Here is a 24,991-nt window from a genome sequence, read left to right as displayed (position 1 = left end):
TGAGAAAGAAAGTTGCTTTTGGTCTGTAAAGAAGGGTAATTTGGGGAGAAAAGCGTGTGTTTGGCTAATGTTGATAGAAAAAAGTTGAGAGGGTTAATTGTGAAAATAACAAAATTTTTATGGTTATTTTCGTAAATTTCCCAATCATCAATAGAATAAGTATTAAACTTTATTAAATCATTGTCAATTAATATATGGGCCAAAATTTCTATGGGGAAAATGTATAATCATGAATGATGACTATTGTAAAAAAAAATAATAATAATTAAATGTTAACTGTATTATTTTATCAACACACACGGCATAAGATGTCCAGATACTTGAAAGCTCAGTAGATTTGTGATTAGGACATAATCTTTATTGTTAATATACAATTATTTTTCAACCTTATCGTGAAAACTAATTAGACGTGTTTTGTATTTATACACAATATCATATATGAGCTCCGATTAAGATAAGATTCTAAATTTTTAACATATATTTTACTATCAAACCATACGGTGAAAGTTAATCAATATCTGTTTTGTATTTACGTGCACTATTATATATGAGTTTAGGTAAAGATGGAATCCTAAATGCTAATATACAATAATGTCATGGAAATTAATCTAATGTCCAACACATTATCATGTTGACATGGGATCTTTCAATCTAAATTTACTGCTTGTTGAACAAAGTGGTGAAGACCACTGTCTAAGTTAAGATTCCGTGGAGTGTGTACCATAATTGTGTAATAAATGCTAATTAAACTTATATACTACGTCTCATGAAAATATTTCCTAAAGCGAATGAAAACACGTGTGAGGGATTGAGGAATGAGCATGACACTCGTGTGGTCCACCAATTCCAAACCTCATGTTTCAGGCTTGGAGTCGAGCCAATTAATCTTGGTCTGGCAGGCGACCTCCATGGCGGCCTTGTCTGTGTCTGGTGACTATTTCACCATGTTGCTTTTAGATTTAGGCACAAAAGAAACAAAATCTTTAATTTTCATCAGTTTTTTGTTGTTATGTATAACTTAACCACCTGTTTCGCGCAAATCCCAATCTTGCTTTGCATAACATTATGTAAATTAACATAACAATTAATTTACAAGTACTGACACTATAATTTTTGGCCATTCATCGCCCCACTCGATTATTTGTTTACAGGGTAAAAAGTCATTTTGTCCCTATATTTTAATATTAGTATCAATTTAATCCCTATATTTTTTAAAATACCTCGAAATATCCATGCCGTTAAAGTGTTGATACCCTTACCGTTACTTTTTATTTCTTTTGGTTTAATTTTACAGTATTATCCTTTTATAATAATTTTTTTGGACATTAATAAAAAGAAAATAATTAACTTACCAATTTAACTCTAAAAATAAAACAAAAATATATTAATTTTTAATTGTAAAAAATTGTATGCAAACTACCAAGTGTGCAAATGATGCTTGCAAAAAGATTAATATAATTTTTTTTATTTTATAGGGTTAAATTGGTAAAATAATTATTTTCTTTTTATTAATGTCCAAACAAAAAAATTATTATAAAAGAGTAATATTATCAAAATAACCCAAAAAAAAAGGTTACGGTAGGGGTATCAATTCTTTAATGGCAGAGATGTTTCGAGACATTTTTAAAAATATATGGACTAAATAGATACTAATCTTAAGAACTAAATAGGCTTTTACCCTTTGTTTACAACTAGAGTCAGAAACCGACTGTAACCTTTGACGTTTTTAAATAATTAGACTTAGAATTTCAATGCAGCACAATCATATACTATGGTATTTTCTGTCGAATAGGAAATTTTGGAATTTTAATTTATTGTAATTATTAATTAATAAAAAGAGGTACATTATATTACAAAGTCAAAAATCGACTGTAATGCAATTGTTTGTTGTCGAGGATAAGAAGATTCGGAGAGTTGATGGGCAACTGAACTACAAGCAGATGCAACACGTTTTGGTTTCATGTGTTTGTAAATTGTCTCAAGCGATCGGGGGTTTGTGGAGCCCCTGTGTTTTGCTTAGAGAGAGCAATTTTGCGGTAGCAATTCTCATCGTTTTCGTCAATATATATGTTTCAATTTCATGCACATCTCTCTTTTGATGCTTTGCTTGTTACCTTAAAATAAAACTAAAGGCGTTCTGTACGTATTTAAACGTGATTAGTCCTGTCGTTAGCCAAATCTTCTTTTCTTATTTATTTAATTTTTTTTTTTAAACCAAGGCGGCGTCATATACTTAACACACAATGGACAAAGCTTGTCATATGTGTTGTCATGATGATGAGATTAAGACCTAATGCGACGAGTGAGACAGTTCCTTCTGTTTATATGTGTGTGTGTGTGCGTGCATAAATATATATAGGTCGCGATGAATATTGCCAAAAAAGAAATGCACATTAAAATTGAATTTCAATGATGTCTCAACGTAGCTACATTAGTTTTTTGGGCTGCAAGAAAAGCTTATTTTAAACGTTCATTAATTGAGTGATAAGTAATTGGTATGTTTCTTATTTTGTAGATTCTATATATCATCAGAAAGTAGAATACGAGAACAAAGCATTTCCTGGCCGTGATGATTGACGTGTGGAGCGGGAGGGCCAATATAGTCAATAATGAGCCTATTTATTCCACAGAGAGAAGAGATTTGGTGACACAAGTCGTAAGCAATTTGATCATAAAATGTTGGAATTGGAAACCATGTGCACATACCTCGAAATTATTACGAAGAAGCAGCTGACAATTCAAGCTTTTAATCCAGTCAATTTTGCTGGCTTGGAGAAACGAAGACAAAATTTAGCTTTCACATGCAGTTTCATTAATTCTACTTGTAAAGATAACAACAATATCTGAATGATTTTGATTAATTAATTTCTCCTTCTAATTAAGTTGATAATTAATAAGTTAATATATGATTGATCAGGTAGTTTCTGATGGGCCAATAATTATAATTTAAAGTAGTTGCTCATTTAAATTTTCTGTTAATCACAGAGACAGAATTGGTGACATCTTTGTTATCTTATTCTATTGTGTTAATTATGTTACCTATTATATATTGCGCAAGACAAGGACGCTATTGTATAAATATTTTAATGTATCATTTCTATTTTACGAATGTCTTCAAAGGAAAAGGACAACAAATTAATCTAAGTAAAATGCCAAACACATTGTAAACTGCATATAAATAAAATAAAATAAATACTGTACTTTCTCTGAATTTTATTTTATTTTATTTTTTTTCGGTTTTGCTCTAGCAAGCCAGCCCCAGTTCAGCATATTGTACATTGAAGCAAGAAATCAGGTGTTGGGTCTCAGAGCTATGGCCACGGACATGCATATATTGGCTTTGCCATCTTTTTGCAAAGGAACCGACAATTAGCTTCTAATAGATTTATCTGCAAACGCGTTTTCAACTCTTTTTTTTAACCAAATCAGAGCCCAGTGGCATACTTTATTTTACATGACATGGAGACCTTAATAGGACCATATTAATTTGCCTTTTCAAATACGGGTTGATTTTCTTCGGTGCATGCACCTTATATTCAACGTTTACCAAAATGGGGAGGAAGATCATCAAAAAGATCAAAGATGAAATGAAACGCTAGCTTATGTCTCAAATTAAGGACATGTCCATGAAGATTAATTGACGTGCAAGGCCAGCTTAATTATTGATTTCATGATTTTAATTTGTAATATGAATTGATGCAACTTCTAGTAAAGGAGGAATTAAGGATCGTTAATACACTGAGTGCAACTGTCAATAATAAGCCATAGAAAGAAACTTCTCATCAATGATATAAAAGGGATGCATAGAACAAAATTTAATTATCCTGTGAAATTAATTAAAGAGGAAATAAAGAAAGAAAACCGTACCCTGTGCCTCTCTATACACTTCCGTTATGTGTACAACGTAATACGATAATATCTAACTGAGCCCCCATAAAAAGAATTAAGGAAGTAAAAAAAAAATCAATAAATAAAATATATAGACTACATGTGTCTATAATATGGAAAGACTAATGGCCGATTCCGGGGCTTGGAACTGACTGCAGAATCCGATCAATGCCCGCGAGATGCCGGGCAAAGAGCTTTTCATTATCAAGCGCGGCACCATGAGTCTTCTTGCTTGGAGACGAAGCCGGAACTCTTCCCTTTGGAAGAGCACTCAGAACCAAATTCGCAAACAAAGATGAAACTTTCTTGCTGCTGCTGTCGATCGTCTCTGTGTTTAAGAGCTTTCTTGCTTCTAAAGATGGCACAGACGAAGCAAACACGACAAAGAAAATGATCGCAAAAGCACCAAAACGATCCATGAATATATGGTGTATTTGAATGTATTGTAAACAAGGAGAAACAAAGAGAGAAAATATTCTAGCTTTTGAGGTGGAAATAAGTTGTGAAGAGAGAGGTTGATGGAGTGTTTTTCGGAAGATGGTTTGGGTTTACTATTTATAGGCAAGTCAGACTGAGATGTGAGAAAGTCATCACCCACCACTTCATACAGATACAGTCACCGCGTGACGGCTATTGAGAAAGGGCTAGCGTGCGTGGAGTCCAAGCAAGAAAAATTAGGGACGGTAAGTCAAGATCGTAAGCTTAATGTGGTCTTAATTATATGTTGGTGCGTTTTCTCATATGGTATTTAGTGGGTGTACTAAAAATTAGTATGCGAATGCCGCGTGGCAGTCAAGTTAGGTGAGGCTACAAGATAGGCCGCCGGCCACTGATGTATATTTAGTTAGTTCTCAGTAACTTCGTCTGTTCAGGCACAGTCAAACATCCCATTCGTTGATAAATTCCATGTCTCTGCTCACCAGAGAAATTAAATCTGATTCTGATGGGAACCTTTTCGTTACCAGTCACAGTAAAGTTAGGCTCCATTTTAAAGATTTGAAAATGAGGTAAAGTTGTGTAATAACCTACGTTTCTGAATTTTGTCACCGGCCAATTCGTCAAAGAGATCACCAATCACAGAGAAAGGACCGGCGCATAGAGGTCAATCATCGACGTATGATTTGGCAATAGTTTGAGTTTCTAACCCATAGAAAATGCTTTGTCACCGTCAGATGGGAACACCAAGCCTTTTACCTATGAGTCATGAGCTATAGCCACGTTGGCCGATGAAGACGGTTATTATTATAAGCTGCATGTGATTGACGAGAAAAAGTCAAAGCCGTAAAGCTAAAGAATAAGATCAGTCTGGTCCCACGCTTTGTTTCATATATAAATTTGGTAAAAAAAGATGGGGGGTTTTTTTTTTTTTTTGCCCTTTTCTTTCTACTTTAATTAATTCCATACACGTAAATCATGTCTTTAATGGCCTTACTCACACAAATCGGTGTGGCGCAACGTGGTCTTCTTTTCAGTGTCGCCTTCCCCCAAAATTGCCGCTAGCTCTTAGGTTTCATTTTATTAATCTGTCCACTCTCTTCGAGCGAGTTCGAGATTTCATTCATCTACGCTGCCTTTGTGTTTGGCTGCTGGCGGGGAATTGATTGATTTCTTGGTTGATTTTCGAGTGCAAATATTGAAGCTCCACTTGCCTCTCTTTTAATTCAATTATTCGGTACTATATATCTTTGTTTTGGGGTTGGGGACTACCCTGTGATTCCGGATTCGAGAGTTGCCTCCTAACAATCTCATGGTTACTTTCAAAAAATTACAACTTACTATATTGAATTATTTTAATGAATAATTTCCATGGAGGGTAACACATTGTGTCATTTTGATTGCTAGACTATATGCGTACAAAACTCTTCACACAATATTTTTCTTATAGTCAAGGTATTTCGAGAACCTACAGATTACTGATTACACGGCCCGTCATCTTCAATTTTTTCTAAATTTTCCAATCAAAATTAATAACGTTCAAAGTCCTTATAAAAAATAATACCCACTTCACCGTGCATTACTTGTAATATAAAATTGCAAACAAGAAATGGCGATGTGATTAATTTGTTTGATATTATTGAACTTTATCGTAAAAAACATGGTTGAAACAGAAAGCTAGGCCAAAAGTGAAACATTATTTTTTGAGCCCCTCCCTCAATGTTGGTTGTTAGAATGCAATCGTCCATATTCTGCCGCTTATCACTAAGTATATTGTATTACAAACAGCTAGCATGAAACAAAAAGTTAATAATTCGATCCATCTATGTATATGTAGCTCATTGATTAATTAACGTTTTTTTTTTTAAATTTATTTTTCCTTTTTACAACTTTTCTTTCTACTCTTTTCCGTCGAAGCATAAATTAATTAACGTTTGTATATTAATTTTACTTCTCTAGTGAGATCTGTTTGGCTGTTTTCGGTAGAACACAAATAATTTGTCAACAACTTCAGTGTCACTCTAGTACGATTTTAACTAAGATTTGAATATAATTAAATGCCTGCTTTGAAATGATCAATTGCTTCTACGTACCTTGATCATCAAGTACAGCTATAGCTATCTGAAAATTAATTATATTTCCAAGACTGATTTTGTCAATGGTATTTCTTTCATTTTTTTCATTTTAAGTAACTAAGTTAATTGCAAGTCATTATACATATGATTACTATCTTCTAGTAAATTATTTCAGATCATTTTTTTAGGTGATACAATAGACAACTCGCTACGTACATACTGATTAATATGTAAGAACTAAAAAATCGTATTATAGGAAGTTATAAACAGTAAATGGTATCCTAATTACATGGAGTCGCATGAGGTTCGACATTCACTTCCCATTCACTCATTTCTTATTTTACGAAAATTCAGAAAAGAAAGATGAGAAAGTTTGATAATCAAATAACTTCCAAATAATGCTAGCTATATACTCATGCAAAAGGGGGTCCTAATGATAATGCACTCATCTCCCCTTTGTGGTAGGTCTATATTCTATTAGAGAGGTTGATCAAGCAACATTTTTGTTGGTTAATTAATTAATTATGTAGAACACCCTCTTGAGTTCACTTAATTTTTCTTTTTTAATCTCTGAATTTGAATATATATATATATATATGGGATAATTAATCAGTGTGATAATGGTGTTGGGGCTCATAGTATTGTTCTAAAGGTTCATAGGCAGTTATAATGCAATAATAATATGGTTGTAAATAATTTATAATTGAAAAGAAGAAAAGAATTATTAAAGAAAACGAAAGCGTGTATCCTAGTTCTAAGCACTAAAAAGGTCAATGAATATTTGAATTATGGGGGGAAGTGGAGTTTTGATTCAACTAATCCATAGCAACTACGATTGGATTGACGTCTTAAAATTTATTACGATGGCCAATTTATTATTTTGTCTTTATAATTATTTAAACAACTACATAATTATTCTTGTTAAATGAACATAGACCTCGTACCGAAGAGAATTTTTGAAATTTCAGAGGAATGACTCTAGCTATTAGAAAAGTTGGTTAACAGGTATTGAAGAAGAAGGATTTGACTTCCATCAATTATGTGGATCTTAATAATAATTATCAATTTTTAATCAACCAGAGCTTTGGTATTAATTTCTGTAACAGATTGGGCAAAATACAAAAATATAAAACTTATGGGCGTTTGACATTGTATTATATATTTTTCTGGTATGTGATATTTCATCATGTTATTTCCATGCCGGACACGAATGGTCACGTTTACTCTTATATCTACTAATTTGAGAATGATATGTCGTGACTCATTCATTTTCAAATTTCAATAGAAAAAAACAAAGGTCCAACTCTCAAATGGGACTTTGAAGTTGCCGAAAGCAAAAATAAACCACCGTTTCAAATATTGCATTAACTAATTTGATTCTTTATGGGAAAATCGTTCATGGGTCTACTCGTTTTCTTCCAGCGTAATTATTATTGAGTAGGAATAAAAAAAATTGATGTGCGTAGGACCCTTCTGCCGCCCCTAAATTTCTTTATGCCTTTACTCTTAACAATTCTCTTAATTTAATCATTATCTCTAATTAGATCGAGTAGTAGTACTTCAATGGAGGAATTAAATTCGTTTACAAGCTTCACCGCAAAGCTCGTCCTGACGTCGTCACATCGATCGTTTCGTTGGACTATACAATTGTTTAAAGAATCAGATTCGAATAAAAAGCTCTACTCTCTAGTACAAATGTACAATATGCGCGGATGCATTAGAATTATTATTATATATCCATGCATAAAAGTAAGTGCCAAGAAAGATAAGCTTCCATGCGTGTACCATCTAAATTTAACAACAGAAAGACAACGGTCAACATTGTTGACTTGATGAAAAAAATTAAACACCTACAATTAATTGTAGGTGCACGGAAACGAATTTCAATTTGCCTACACCATGTAGAAAATTGAAAGTTTGAAACTGAAAAGTCTGAAATGCAAAAAAGTCACATAGTCTGAATTGAATTGGCGAAAAAGCTACATGTGTATTCAATTAGTGTCGGCAGAAAGTGGTCTAAAATAAATTGCTGGGCATGATGTTTACGCAAAAAGGGCCTTGAAGCATTCACCCATGTCGTGAGCTCGGCTCAGGTGTCTGTGTCTGCCTTGGGACAAACACTTTTCCGTTGCCGTGCCGTTTGCCCACAGCACTTCTTCCTTTGTCATTTTATATTATATTTCATTATTTAATACATATTTATTATATTGTGTTGTATTGCATTAGTATTATATTATATTAATATTGTACAATATTTAATTATGTACTATATTGTATTAATTTTTAAGTATACTATGTTTATTACATATTGTATTGCACTGTATTGTATGGTTTTTTTAATGATTGATTTAAATTATATGTTTGGAAAATAATATTTGTTAGTATTTTGAAAAATGATACAATATGATTCACCTCAAAATCCATTTGAATGAGGCAGACAACAGCAGTGCCCAGGAATTAATGCCTATTCGAATCATAGGAGCCCAAGCCACTTTTTGCTACAATCTTTAATTGCATTACACTGCATTTAAGGCTGTATTTACTTTTTAGAGTGGGAGTGAGGAGTGTGGATTCTTGCTACTTCAGCGTTTACTTCAACAAATTAGCCCCGGATTGTGAATCTCACTCTGTGGGCCCCACTTATTTTTAGAGTGGGGAGTGGGAGTGGGACTCCCATGGGGATTCCCACTCCCACCTCTCATTTTTCTGCCCTTTTTAATTTAATTTAATTTAATTTTACTTAATTTAATATTTAATAAAATAAATAAATAATATTATATTTATTTGAATAATATTATTATATTTATTTAATATTAATAATAAATAATAATAAATAGTTTATTCTAAGAAAATATTAATTTTGTACTAAATAATATTATATTATTATTTTATATAATAATAAATTTAATATGATTATATTAAATAAAATAAAATAATGTTTCATTTTATATTTACCCTTTTTTATTAAATTTACTATAATTATATTTAATAAATATATAAATAATATTATTATATTTAATTAAATAATAATTTGGGTTGATTCTAAGTCTAAATTACTTTAAAATAATATTATTATATTAATAAAGAATTAATAATATTACTATATACCATTTTTATTTGAAAATATAATATTATTATATTTATTTAAAAATATTAGTATTATATTTATTTAATATTAATAATTAATACTAATAAATAGTTTATTCTAAGAAAATACTAATTTCATACTATGTTAATAGTAAAAATATTTCATTTATATTGCTCTTATCAATAAATTTTAATTTATATAATTAAAATTAAAATTAATAAAAATTTGTGATGTTCATAATTAAGAATATTAATAATTATTATAAATTTACAAATATAATAAAATAAATGTTTATTCATTATATATATTTTTTATTAACTTTGTAATTAAAAACTATAATTCTTTAAATAAGGATAAAATTGTAATATGAACCTATTTACTCTCAATCCAAGAAAGAGTAAACACATAAATTGAATTTTGATCTCCATTTCATGCTTCCATTTCAGTGTAAGTAAACAACTTACTCCCACTTTTTGCTACAATCTTTAATTGCATTACACTGTATTAAAAAGGTGGCAAAAGGAGGATAAAACAATCCCATGGGAAGGTAGTGTTTACGTTATATTGCATTAAAATACTATTCATTTTTCAAATTTTAATCTTTTTACTTTTATTATTCGATAAAATTTTAAGAATTTAAATTTACTATATATTAATTTATATTTATATTTACTTAAAATTTAACTCAAGTACTAGTATAAAACATTAAATATTAATAAACCTATATTTTTAATAAATAAATGATGATAAATTATTTTATTTTTATTACATAAAATTATTTTACTTTAAATATGTAAAAAGTGCATTAATCACTTAACCATATATTATGTACTAAAATACTAAATTTAAAAATAAATTTAAATTAAACAACTATATTCGAGATGAATAAAAAGTTAATTCATAATTAAATTTAAAATTTAAAAATATATTATGTTGTATTATAATATAATACAAACATTTTAATTTTATTTATAAAAATTTAATATTATATTGCATTACAATAGAATACAATAATTATAGTAATTATATTATATGATCATTTATATTATAATAACTAATATATAAATAAATATATTAGAATATAATATTAGGTAATATTATACCATAATATTATAACATTTTATTATTTGATGATAGTATTTATTAAATTATTTTTATAGTATAAAATTATTTTATAAAAAATAATTATTTGACAATTAATTTCAAAAATTCAAAATATAACATTATAATGTTAATAAGTTTAAATAATATTAATTTAAATGCATCGAAATGCAGTTAGAAATTGTAGCTAAACAAGATAGTCTTTGCATTAATTACTTTTATGCAATGCAATTAAAAATTACAGTTAAATATAGGTTCGTATAAAAATAATATTTTCGTAGAATACAATATAGAATAATGTAAGGAAAAAAAATCATTTTGAAAGTGGGGATAATGACCATTGATCAAATGGAGAAATCGAGTGAGTTTAGTGAGACATACAAAGAGGCTTGAGAGCCTGAGTAGCTGGAGAAAAATTGAGGAAGAGAAGAAGAAAAAATAGATTAAAGGATAAATTTGTAATTTAAAAATGGTATTTTTGATATAATGAATAAAAGTTTCGAGTCTTACGCAACCGACCAGGTGGGGGTGAAACTTTAAAAATAATAAAACAGATGAGCTTTTGAATTATAAAGAAAATTTTATAATTATGCTGTTGTGCTCTAACAACAAACTTGGACAAGGAATACATCATACATGAGTGTTAAAAAAAAAAATTATTTAATTTTTTTTAAAAGGGCAACATTCTTTCTCCTTCCAATAACATATAATTAGATAGAGCCATCATATTATATCCCTCCATAGATCAGTTGAATTGCATCGTATATTTGTATTAAAAAATTAAAATTACATAACTGACATCCCTTCAGTATCAGTTGAATCGTATCATATTAAAATAATCAAAATTACCTAATTATATCTTTCTATGTATAAGTTGAATTGTATCGTATTAAAAATTAAAATTACTTGACTTTATAAGTATATCAGTTGAATTGTATCAAATTAAAAAAAAAACGTTGCATCAAATAAATGATAAACTAAAACCTAAATTACAGTCGTTTAATTATATAATTTGTGTGTATGTTTTTCTTATCTTTTAATTTTGGTCTTTTAATAAAATAAGGAGCTATCCCTTGCTGTAAATTTACACTTGTGAAATATATAATGTTTGCATCATGAATATACAATGTTGTATTACATGCCCCTAAATCACTAAAGATATATGAATAGAGAGAATCTTACATGAAGTAGTGACGATAAGGACCAGCAACAAAGTTAACTCGAGCACGACTTTCCCCATATTGTCTTGAAAGATAAATTCAGCTATGAACTAATGTATTATTGTATTGTAAATGTGTTTTATGCAATGGAGTTTAGGACAGAGGGGGCTCAATTTATAGGGATAGACACCATCAATATCAATGACGAACAAATCTGTTTTTAACAAAAACCACTAATTAGTATCCCATTTGTGTTCAATTTTCTTCCTAAATATAGATTTGGTGGTGTTATTAATTAATTGCCTAACATATTGATCAATCTTTTTTCGGCATGAGAAATCAATCTCACACTTAATAGTTAATACCCTTGTTGGGCTGAATATACTACAAATCAGGTTGTTCTTTTACCAATGTAAATTTTTAATAAATAAAATGATATTACAATATTTTACTTATATCACATAACATCATTTTAACTATTTTACCTAGATATATAAAAAAGCATTTTAATTACTTAATCATTTATTATTTATGAAAATAATAAATCTAAAAATAAATTTAAATTAAACAATTATATTCGACATTAATAAGTAAAAAAATAATTCATAATTAAATTTAAAATTATATTAAAGGAAATTATCAGCCATATACTCTTAAATGACACTTGTATCAACTATCAAACGTGCTATAACACTTTCCAAGTGCATCACTCGTATACCCTAAGTTGACAAAAACACTTCTGCTGTCTACCAATCCATTAATTGTCGTTTGCAAGCGCTGACATCACAAGGATAATATAGTATTTTTTAAAAAATGACATGTCATCCCATTTACCTAGTAAAAAATGACATGTCATATGATATATATTGATAAAAATGACATGTCATCTAATTTATCGGATAATTGTTAATAATTGCTAAACAAAAAAACTACTTTACAATCGAATCTACTCCTCCAAAATTTAACCTAAATTTTTGAAAATCTACTCCTTCAAGCTCCAATTGGAATTTTTTATGGTATAATATGTATAATTGTAAATAATATGTTGTTAATAATTTTTTATGGTATAATATGGATATTTTTTACGGATAATTATTAATAATATGTACCATTAATAATTCATATTTTTTTATAAAAAATGTATTGTTAATAACAAAATAAAAAAAAAATTGTGTATTGATAATTTATGTTAATTTTTGGGGTAAATTTATCTTTTTACCTCATTTTGAGTTTCAAGGGTGCAATAGTCAATTTGCCACAATTTTGTTAACTTTCTAACGAATGTAAACGGATTGGTGGACAGCATAAGTGTTTTGCCAACTTAAGGTATACGAGTGATATACTTAAAAAATGTTGTAGCACGTTTGATACGAGTATCATTTAAGGGTATATGGTTGATAATTTTCCTTATATTAATTCATAATATAACATATAAATTTTAAGTTTATTTATGAAACTTGATATCATATTTCTTTACAACATAATGTAATAATTATAATAACTAATATATAAAAATAAATTATATTGTAGTATAATATAATATTAGGAATATTATAACATTTTGTTATTTGATGATAGTATTTATTAAATTATTTTTATAGTATAAAATTAATTAATTACTAATTAATTTCAAAAATTCATAATAAAACATTAAAATACTAATAAGTTTAATTAATATTAATTTAAATGCAGTAAAATGTAGCTAGAAATTACAACCGAACAAAGTAGTCTTTGCATTAACTACCTTTATGTAATACAACTAAAAATTGGGTTTTCAAGATCTTCCTGTAAGATTATCTGGTATTCTTTATTCAGATACAAGCATTGATGGCTTTCTTCTTCCTTTTAATGATTTTATTCTTCATTTTTTATTTTTGTGTATTCATATTTATTTTAGAAGATTTTAATTTATGCCCTCCTCCTTATGTATTTTGTTACTTTACTTATTTATATTACAGGTAGGATCCCGCGTAACACCCAGCCTTTTGATGCTTTAAGAAAAAATACAACCAAAAATTGCATTCAAATTTGGATTGATGTAAAAATGAATATTTTCAATACAGTGCGATATGATATAATGTAAGTAAGGCGAAACGCAGACTCCGTAAATTTGAAATTTTGAGTACTCCATTTCAAAGTTGAGGGATTAAAATTTCATTTCCACTTTCAAAGCGCGTTTGTAGTCCAACGGTTAGGATAATTGCCTTCCAAGCAATAGACCCGGGTTCGACTCCCGGCAAACGCACACGCAGTAATTTTTGTTTTCCAAATTTGGCCCAAATTCTTCTAGAGAGAGATGGCGCTTATTTACTGTGTCACGAGTGTGTACGTGTGTGGACAATATTATATTTGCCACTAAGATTCAAACAAATATCAACACAAACAAACAAACAAACAAACACTGGAAAGTGGAGGTGGAAGCAGAGACGTTCTGCAACACAGACAAAAATGGAGAGCTGTTGTTCGACTTGTACCAAATTATCATCGGCATCGCCTTCTCATCCTTGCATCGCCGACTCTCGGGTCTCAGCTTCACCCCCGACTTCCCCTCAATTATCTGTTTTATATTTATATTTAGAATACATGTTTCATGCAACACGTTGTCATTTTCTTGTGTAATTCTAACTCTACCTCACATCACATGCTAACTGTATGCTTGTATGCTCCATGTAATAGGTTCAAATGACTGCATGAATTAGTTAGTTGGTGCAACTTTGAGTTTTCTTTTTCTTTTTCTTTTTTTTTTCAAAAAGAAAAATTCATTTGTTGGATTTATGGGCGTTTTAATTAATGTATTTATTTAACTGAATAAACTGTACTGCAGGGTTTTGGTAGAAAATTTACTAGGAATTCTCTAGATCATCAGTTGCTGTCCTCCTCATTGCCCAAGCCATTTCTTCAAGTTAATAATGCTCGGAACACTTTCCTTTACCGACGCAGCTCTTCTAGGTTTCCTTCGACAGCTTCTAGAGGAATCATATCAGCTGAAGCTTGGGACTTCGGCCGATTTTTGAAAACATTATATTTCTTCAACGGACCCCTTTCTCCTGCTAAGGTATCGAGAGTGTCTTGTGTTCCAATTTTCTTGTTATCTAAAGTTGAATTCTGTTTTGCATTGCCTGACATGGGTTGTTGTTTGGAAGTTTGTTGAATTTCTAGTCGAGAAACTATCTGGTCCATCACCCAAAGAACCGGTGAAGTCCATGGAAACTTCAGGCGTTGTCCTTGTAGCTGGAGCCACTGGTGGTGTGGGTAGAAGAGTAGTTGACATTTTGCGCAATAAAGGGTTGCCTGTCCGAGTATTGGTACTGTGGTCTTCTTTTTTCAACTTCTCTTGTTTTTTGAAATTTTCCATGTCTGATATTTGCTTATATTGCATTTGCATTTTTCAGGTGCGAAATGAAGAAAAGGCAAGGAAGATGTTAGGCCCAGATGTTGACTTGGTAAGTTAGCCACCTCTGTCTATTTAACTACTCTGGTGGTGATGCCTGATTGCCTATGCCCTTTCTAGATATGCTGGTTGCATTCTTTTACTAAAGATGCGCAATTCACCTTTTATATTTATACCTTTTGTTATTAATGTTCCATAAGAGGTTTGATGATATGAAAAAAGTTTGATGTGTGCGGCAACATGTCTACATATTTTCTTCCATTTTCTGTGAGTAGAACCGTTCAGTTCATCTGTATAATAAGATGAAATGGGGAGCTGGCTTTTATCAAGATCTGTCAACAAAGCTTAGGAAGTTGGTATCCCCATTTAGGTTGATTTAAACTGTAGATCTTCATCAACTTTGACAGTATTAATGCATTCTCCATCATTTGGCACCAAGAGCTTGGTCATGGGACTCATGATATGGAAAGCTTCTAGTTCGTATTGGCATATAACAAGCCTGTTGTATTTAATCCTGATGGTATTTTTTGTTTGCCAATTTCCATGCTTCTAACTGTGGCTCTTTCTGTGGAATTTCAGATTGTTGGAGATATTACCAAGGAGAACACTCTGACCCCGGAGTACTTTAAAGGAGTGAGAAAAGTTATTAATGCTGTTTCAGTGATTGTTGGTCCAAAGGAAGGAGACACCCCTGATAGGGCAAAATATAGCCAAGTACGTGCACAAGCACTTCGATCATGATATTTATCTAATCTTTCAGTTATTTTATTCTTATTGACTTAAAGGTTACTAGCCAAATATTCCTTTCGGTTTCATTCTATTTAGGTCCTTGACATTTAAACATTATGTTTTGCAGGGAATCAAATTTTTTGAACCCGAGGTGTGAACAAACTTCTTTCTCGTGTCTATTTGCCAGATTTGTCCTTTGAAGAGACTTCTTTTGGATTCACTTGTTTTTTTTCACTATTTGTCTTCTGAGCTACAAAGATGCAGTTGTGACCATCGCTTAATTGATATAAACAGATCAAAGGTGATTCACCTGAAATGGTGGAGTATTTGGGGATGAGAAATTTGATTAATGCGGTAAAGGGGAGTGTTGGACTTCAAAACGGGAAATTATTATTTGGTTTTGAAGGTAGAGTTTTAAGTGATTCTTATTGCTAATTAAATTATTTTAATCTGTTTCATTGCAAGGCCTTGTGTGTATATCCTGTTGGGTTCCCTTAACTTGAATTTTGACTAGAAATCATGACTTAATTTTTCATCTTATTGGATCCATTCAATCTAATGGCTTAGATGTAACACACACACACACACAGAGCAGAAATAATCCTGCATAAGGGGGGTTATTCGGAGCAGGTTCCTTTGATTGAAGAATAAGGTAGAGAAAAATAGGAATGTCATCTTTGAGATAATATAGAAATAGATGGATGGGGTGGTCTTCGTAGAGCAAGAGTATATGAAGTATAGTCAGTAACAGAAAACAGGAAGAAACTTCATATATTGCTATGGATGTCACTAAACAAGGAAATAGGACTTCTAACAAGGATTCATGAGTATCATGTTCACTTTCTATTACATTCTAACAGCACCTATGGTTTTTACTAGCTATCTGTGGTTCAATTGAAAGTCATCTTTAGAAGAAGACTTATCCAAGAAGCCAAAATTCTTGGCACTGAGGGGTATTAGGTTATCAATGGGCCCATTGATTTGGATTGTTGAGCTTAGTAACCTATTCGTGGATGTTGTCATGTCATGTAGATCTGAATGCTCAGATACCAAACAATCAAATATTCTCGAACATGCCTTCTCAATGAAGGCTAATTCTCTTTTTGCTCAATGTATGTGAATTGAGTTTCAAGTTTTCTTTGATGGATTTTGCAGAAAACAGTCTTAAAGAACTTCCTTGGGGAGCTTTGGATGATGTGGTTATGGGGGGTGTTAGTGAAAGTACATTTCAGATAGACCGAACTGGTGGTGAAAATGGTGCACCAACAGGGCTTTTTAAAGGTTTGTTTTTGTCATTTCCGATTGCCTATTAGTGTTGCTTTGTTACTATCTTTGAGATAATATTAGTAGAAACATTTAACTGTTTTTATTTTTGCCTTCTTGCTTGCTCCTTCAGGTGTTGTTTCCACCGCTAACAATGGTGGCTTTACTAGTATCAGAACAAGGGTATGTTGAAAAGTTCATTTTGAGTTACCCATGTCCCTGTATTATAAAGGCCTTACCTTCCTTGCCTTGTGCCACTCTTTCCCTTTTTTTTTTGGGTGTTGCTATTTGATTAAAATTATAAGTTTCGCTCCAACTGTTTCTATTGTGGAATAGCTTAACACCCTGTGGAATCTAATTGATTTTGTCTAAGTTAACATAAACCAGATAAGTAATATGGTTGATGTTGTTTCTTTTTCCTTTTTCTTGAACAAACCCAGTAATGGCCCCTCGGTTCTTTTTTACAAGGAATAAAAAAATGTCTTCAATTACTGAGATGCAAAACATACAAACCAAACTGATAATAGTCTATCTTTTGGCAACAGCATAGAGAAATCAATTTTAATGGTTCCTTATCAGGTGTTCTTTCTCTCTTGGGTTTTTGTAATAAACTTAGTAATTTTACATTCCCATGTGTGGGAAAAAAAAATTGTTTCAGAATTTTGCTGAGCCAGAGGATCTTTCTGCATATGATGGTTTGGAGCTGCACCTAAAAGGCGATGGTCGACGGTATAAATTTATTGTCCGTACTAGTAGTGATTGGGATACTGTGGGTTATACAGCCAGCTTCGACACCGTGGAAGGCCAATGGCAATCAGTAAGTACCCTCTTGACTGTTTTCATACCTGTGGTGGATTATTTAGTCCTTAAATCTGTCATCTATCTTTTTCAGATACGGTTGCCATTCTCTTCTTTGAGGCCTATATTTCGAGCACGAACAGTGTTGGATGCTCCGCCATTTGACCCAAGCAATATTGTATCACTGCAGGTATGTTTGTGCATTTACTATTTTTCTCTGTATCCGACTGTGCAAGTCCTTACATGTTGCAAAATTAATACAGCTCATGTTCAGCAAGTTTGAATATGATGGGAAACTAAACCCCACTTTTGTGGAAGGAGCATTTCAGCTTCCTGTGTCAAGCATACAGTCTTATATAAAGGATCCTGTCACTCCCAGGTATAAATGTTCATTTTACATGGCCTATCTTTTATGAGGTTGAATATAGCTAATATATTAGGCATATACATCCCATGTTAAATTATTTTATTTTATTTATTTATTTTATTTTTTGTGGGGGCATCACTTGTAGGTTTGTTCATGTGAGCTCTGCAGGAGTTACTCGACCTGAAAGGCCTGGACTGGACCTAAGTAAACAACCACCTGCCGTGCGGTTGAACAAGGAATTAGGTTTTATTCTCACATTTAAGTTGAAGGTTAAATTCTACACAATACATATAGTTTGATGATTATATCTGTCCTTAACAAATTCACTGAGATTTCACGACCTAAATTGGGTTTTGAACTTTCAACATATAAAATTGGCTTTATGTTGCTCTTGCTTGACTTCTTGTGATAAGCTGCAAATATCTCTTTCTAACTCTCTTCATTGAGCAATATCTGAACATCAAGTATACAGTCTGTCCTTTTAAACTGGCTTATCATATCCACTTTTTGAACAGGGAGAAGATTTAATTCGGGAGAGTGGTATTCCATATACCATTGTGAGGCCTTGTGCATTAACTGAGGAGCCTGCTGGAGCAGATCTCATATTTGATCAAGGAGACAACATAACGGTATTAAGTTTTATTGGACAATAGTGCACTCAATTTTTGATGATGAACATCCAAAAATTCTAAGAGAAGAACTAACATTGGCTTTGATATTGAGTTCTTGGGTTGGAGATATAAAATTGCTCTTTAAGACTTTAACCAAGCTGTTTTACACAGGGGAAAATATCAAGGGAAGAGGTTGCTCGGGTATGTGTTGCTGCCTTGGAAAGTCCATTTGCACTTGACAAAACATTTGAGGTCATATATCTATTAAAGGAATAACTATTATTTATAAGAATGTAGGAAGATGACTTAGTGACATGATTCTTTTTACGTTCCTCCTGTTTCAGGTTAAGAGTACTATTCCATTTAGTGAATCATTTACAGTTGACCCAGAGAACCCACCCCAAGAGAAGGACTACAACATATATTTCAAAGGGTTGAAGGATGGCATTACAGGGAAGGAGAGTCTGGAACAAAGTCCTGTTCCAGTCTGATGCCTTGTGTGCGGAAGTTCCACATTCACACCTCACCTTGTAAGTGCGGTTATATGGCCATTAATCTTTTTGGAGGATGAACGGCAGCATATTGCATATTCAAAATTATTTTTTGATTCATTATATGCTTGTTATGGATGTCTAGCTAATCATTTCCTAAATGTGGCATCAATGGCAACGGATTTAGGAGCCTGAGATTTCATCTATGCTTTATTTTGCTTTTGTATTAGTTTACTAGAACACCGCTAAGGTTTATACAATTTACTGGTTTTCAATTGCAGAAATTTCCCCAAAAACGGAACAAGGTCAGAGGCTCGAGAAAAGTAGAGGTTAGGAAGAGAAATGCGGCGTTAGTCTACGAGAATGTTGTACAATACTGGTATATAGTTGAAATCACTACTCATGTCTGAGATGGTGATTGGGTCGTGGTGTGTACATTTCGTGTCAATGTATATGAAAGCATATAAGTAATCCTAAGTTTTTACCAACAGAAAGTAAAATACGAATTTTAAAGCGCACGTGTCTTGCTTTTTGGTTGTGTCAGAAAGTGATGGATTTTCTCCATGGATGCAATTTGCCACGTGAATGTATAGATCCTTAATATTAGGCATTAATTCTCCTGTAGTCTTATCATTATTGCAAGAGAATTCTCCTGTTTGGCATGGTTGAATTATTCAACCTTACTCCAAAAGCTAATTTCATTTACATGTACACTACCGGTGTCTGTAAAGGAAACGAATACTTATTGCTTTGTGTCCTTGCTCTTCAAGGTGGGCTGGGGTAAAGAGGAGAAAGCAAGAAGAGGTAGAAAAAGGTAGAAGATGGAGAATCTCTCAATTAGATACACAAAGCAAGCATATCACAGCTCTAATAAAAGTCCAGACTTGTCTGAGCCAATCCCAATCTGCGAGTCTGCAACAGCATGCTGCTCTGGAGTCAGAGTCTGAGCCCGTGCTTACGTGATTCCCCAATTCCCAATTGCCAGTTGCCATCATCTTCGTTTGAAAAGAACCACATAATCAAGACTCAAAAGAGTGTGAAAACTGAAAAGAAAGGGTAGCAAAAGCATTAACAATCTTCGGTGCACTGCTCTGTGAAATTTCTATTAGATATTTAAATAGAATAGATAGCAATTTGGGAAAACTAATTTAATAAACTAAGAAAAGAGAGTAGCCTAGTAGTAGACCTGTAGGCTGTGGTGGCACATGAAGCAGTGTCAGGGTCCCCAGTTGAAGCTGGTGGTTTTAAAGGCCTTGGTACTAGGCGAGGGGAGTTCTGTGATGCTGATGCGGTGCTGACAGGTCGATGTTACACAAATTCTTGGATTCTGCAATCTGATTGATACGTATTGCTGCGTGCCTGTTCGCCTGGTACAGACTTTCGTCTCTCGTCGGACCCACATGACATTGCTTATGTCTGTCTATCTAGAACCGTCTGATACAAGATATGTGATGGTATGAGTAAGTTTGTGATTAATTATTATTTTCGAAAATTATGGAATGGTGGTATCCCCACAAAGCATAGATATGATTTTCCGTTCGACAATATTTTCTTCATTTCATGAACGTAAAGTGCATGACGCAGTACCCAAGAGATGTTAGAAATGTTCAAAGCTCCGATTACTATGAAACCTATAAAACGAATTTCTTTTCGTCCATCCAATTAACTCCGTAAACAACTAAAATTGCTATTTCCATCAAAATATTTAAATATACTAAAATCAACAATTCTGTACGCTCTGCTACAAACAAAATATAACACGGCAGTTGGACGGATGTTGTAATTAAAGACCCTACACATTGACAAAGGCTAGTAGTCCAACTATCGAGGAGGAAGGTGAAATTTAAACGTGTCCTTAAAAAAAAATAAAGGCTAAAAATATGAAAGTCTCTTGGCGTATTTGCCGATGATGCCCACTACTATCATAGTTTTATTAATTTTAGTGAAAAGGACACAGAAGCCCACAATATTTAAATAAAAAGTCTAAAATTTTTTAATATTTTAAAAAAGACACTCAGACTCTCATTTGTTAACAGAAATTATAATTTTAAAATATAATTACTATTATACCCTTATAGCATATTAAAAAATAATTGTTCATTGTTCAATTTATTCATATAGTATTAATAAAATTACGAATATAACTTCATTATTCAATTTTTTCATTTAATTGTTGTCAAATTTTCTCTTCAAACTAAATAAATTTAATCCATTGCTCAAGAATAAAAATAACAATTCTCAATAACAATTCTCCATTTAAACTTATATAATCAACAAAATAAAAAAAATTGGTTACAACAATAATTACAAAATCTTAATTGTACTAAATAACATATCCAATAGATTGACATATGGAGAATTGTTATTTTTATTATATTAATAATCAATTTAATTTATTTTTATTCTTGAGTAATGGATTAAATTTATTTAGTTTGAAGAGAAAATTTGACAAAAATTAAATGGAAAAATTGGGTAATGAAGTTATATTCGTAATTTTATTAATAATATAGGAATAAATTGGACAATGAACAATTATTTTTTAATATGCTATAAGGGTATAATGGTAATTGCACTTTAAAATTATAATTTCTGTTAACAAATGGGAGTCTGAGTGTCTTTTTTGAAACATTAGGGAGTTTTGTGTCTCTTACTCAAACGTTGGGGGTCTCTGTATCTTTTTCCCTTAATTTTATACTTATATAAAATCATTCTTAGATACAAACATCTTCTCTTTTTAATGCAGATATGTTATTAAGTTGTGTAATTTCATAAATTTAATGTTTAATATACTATAAAATCATACAGTCTAATAGTATTAAAAATTAACTTTATTAAATCTCATGACTTAAAAATGTGTCTGAATGAAAAAATAAAAATAAAAGCATCCGCAATAGAGAAGAACCGTGTGTGTGAGGCGGATCAAGAGTCCTCTAAAATTACAATTAATTTTACACTAATTTTAGGCTTTTAAATTTAAAACATATCAACAGTGAGGATCTAATGGATTAAATGATATTAATTTTTTTACTTTTTATGATTTTATCATTGATGCAATGCACGCTTTCTCTCTCCTCTCATCCATCTTTTTACCCAATGTTTTCAAGTCCTCTCATTAATCTAAATAAAAAATTGGAAGGATTTTTTTAAAGTAAATTTCTTCTTTCTCCCTGTTTCCCAATGTTGTAAATAAATTTCCAATAATGAAAGGTTTCTCGAAGTGAACACACACACACACACACATCATGAGTTGCACCATGTGAGTCAACGCAACAATTGTAGTCATATTACTGAGGCATTGATCAGCGGATCTTCAATGTGCATCTTAACTTAAGATAAACAAACTAATCAAATATACATGTCTGTCTAAGATTTAACAGTTGATATAATTTGTATGTATGTATATATACATTATTTGATGAACCCCACAATATTGTTGGTTGCATGGATCATATAACCCTCGAAAAGAATTGATTATTGATTAAAACCCTATAACAAATACTGATGGTCCACATAGGAATATGTGCCCTTTACCTACATAACAAAATAAATCTACTGCGTAGGTAAAGTAAAACATGGCTTTCCGTACATCAACTTATTGTTTAGCCAAAAAAGGTTAGAGGTTTCCTAAAAAATTTAGGCCCTGAAATTCAAAACATTAATTAAGTGAAACCTCAAATAGTAATGGTACTCACGACCATCTCTATTCTCTATGAATGATTGCATACAGCCATACACGTCCTTGTCACTGTTCCCACCTCGCATTTTCCCCCCGGAAATTATATGTGAAACACTTGCTTCAATTTCTCCTCAACATCACATTTATAATATTAGTACATACATCTATCATTTATCTTGTTCGGTGTCTCTCTGTTGAGTTCAAATAATTTCCTCTAATTTTGTGTGCGAGTGTCAATGTCAAACTCTGAAGCATCATCTTCTTCTTCACCTAATTCACTAGTACTGGCCGAGTTTTCTCCTAAAAAAATCCAACTGGTTTCAAAGTCCGTATCGGACCGGCTGCTTCAAAAGTTCTATGATGCATCTGAATATGACTTTGATTATGAGCAAAGTGGATTATGGTCACCTCCGGTTAGAAGAAGCGTTTTTATGAGCTCACCCGGTAGAATTTTCACTCGAGAACAAATGCTTGAAAAGCTTCGAAATGTTAGTACAAGGACGCCCAAGAAGGTTTCTTTCTTTCTTTCACTAAATTAAACATTCAATTAATTTCCTTCTCTAAACTCTTCTTGTTTTCATTAAGGAAGTGTTACTTTAATTATTAATTAACTTGTTATTTATTTGGCAGGCATTTTTTTGCTTTTAAATCGATCAAGGAAAGCTGAAGGCTACCGGTTTTATCTTAATCACTGCTCTACGAATATATGTATGGTTGTTATTACTATTAATTTTTCTAAGTTACTCTCTCTTTCTGAGTCTCTGTTGGTGTGGAGGCGGAGGAATGGTCTTAATTTCTTTTGGCTGTTGCTGCTGGGTGATGTAAATAGTTATATATATATATATATATATATATATGATATATCCATGTTAATTTTCATACGAAATTGATTAATCTATTGGAACACATATATTCATTCTCATTATACCTTCCAGTTTCTTTGTAAATTGCAATGTTTAATATGGTTCTTCTTCTTTGTTTATTTATTTATTTATTTTTTGGTTGAAGAGCAGATGGGTTCTAAGTTATGGTTAATCTATTTGTTCAACAATTTGAGGCTCGAAATTCTCTGCATAATTATTCTCAGAACATGCGCACTGCTCCTCTCAATATATCAATTCCAGTTGATGAACAGTGCCGAGGAAATTTTTTGAGGACTGCATGGGAAGCTGGTAACTGTTCCATTGAAAGAGTGAAAATACAAGATCCTAGGAGTCATGATTTAGGAGACATGACATAGCTTCTGACAACTGGGTTGTCATTTGTAATTTTCTTTCCCCTGTACAATCGCCAGTCGTGATTTAGTTACTATTCAACCCAGCAACAAGTTTGTTTAAAGGTGCCGCAAATAATTTGGATCTTTCCCTTTAATTATTATTAGCACATGCAGCACATGGCGGTGATCATATATATTTGTTAGATATTGTAACTTCCCTAAAATAGTATACGTCTGAGCTATTTGATTCCATAATTTTGGTAAACTTTTTGAGTAAATGATTTCATCATGTGATCATGCATGTCATTGGATACTGGTAAATTTAATTTACCGACTTCATCACCCGTCGAGAAATTATCAGAGGACCCATCGAGAAATAATCGGATGACCAAAGCCTAGTGGTTGGTGATAAAGGCGAAAAGCAGCGGGGAGATGCTTCATTTATAAGTTATCATTTCATGTGCTCTCTCTAAAGACGACATCATTTCTAGAGCAAGTAAAAGTAAATAAATAAATTACTTAAAAAAAAATAAAAGTGAATAAATTAATGCACTCGATTGGTCATATGATGTATTTATTTATTGGGTTTTTGTAAGTTACACTTAATTGTAATTTACAATTAGATAAAACAATGTTAAAAATAGATAACAAAACAAAGAGATTAGATGGGGTAGTAGGTGAAATTTGTCTGGCTGAATGGAA

At 31.6% G+C, this 24,991-nt stretch overlaps 1 protein-coding gene and 1 non-coding gene across 5 annotated transcripts; both read left to right on the top strand.

Annotated features, from left to right (window-relative positions):
• The first annotated feature begins 13,920 nt into the window (after window positions 1-13,920).
• TRNAG-UCC lies at window positions 13,921-13,992 on the top strand. Its single transcript has one exon. It is a non-coding gene; the product is annotated as a tRNA-Gly (tRNA).
• Window positions 13,993-14,141: 149 nt separating this feature from the next.
• On the top strand, window positions 14,142-20,881 carry LOC18053223. Of its 4 annotated transcripts, XR_002907216.1 has the most exons (18): window positions 14,142-14,270; window positions 14,572-14,802; window positions 14,891-15,052; window positions 15,140-15,190; window positions 15,718-15,852; window positions 15,995-16,018; window positions 16,162-16,273; window positions 17,023-17,148; window positions 17,264-17,313; window positions 17,789-17,947; window positions 18,023-18,118; window positions 18,192-18,307; window positions 18,441-18,564; window positions 18,811-18,924; window positions 19,078-19,158; window positions 19,251-19,436; window positions 19,679-19,776; window positions 20,168-20,881. XR_002907216.1 is itself a non-coding variant. In XM_024191487.1 (17 exons), exons 1-16 carry the CDS (start codon window positions 14,196-14,198, stop codon window positions 19,395-19,397), a joined length of 1,752 nt encoding a protein of 583 aa, XP_024047255.1. In that variant the 5' UTR covers window positions 14,142-14,195; the 3' UTR covers window positions 19,398-19,436; window positions 19,679-20,126. The 4 variants fall into 4 exon arrangements, 2 of the variants coding, with proteins under 2 accessions (XP_024047255.1, XP_024047254.1); XR_002907217.1 differs by lacking the exon at window positions 20,168-20,881 and having other exon boundaries at window positions 18,441-18,538; window positions 19,679-19,891; XM_024191487.1 differs by lacking the exon at window positions 20,168-20,881 and having other exon boundaries at window positions 19,078-19,107; window positions 19,679-20,126.
• Window positions 20,882-24,991: the final 4,110 nt, after the last annotated feature.

This window comes from Citrus clementina, unplaced genomic scaffold, assembly GCF_000493195.1.
Source record: "Citrus clementina cultivar Clemenules unplaced genomic scaffold, Citrus_clementina_v1.0 scaffold_2, whole genome shotgun sequence".
Lineage (NCBI taxonomy): Eukaryota > Viridiplantae > Streptophyta > Magnoliopsida > Sapindales > Rutaceae > Citrus > Citrus x clementina.
Note: the sequence above shows the minus strand (reverse complement) of the source record. Positions and strands in the feature narration are given on the sequence as shown.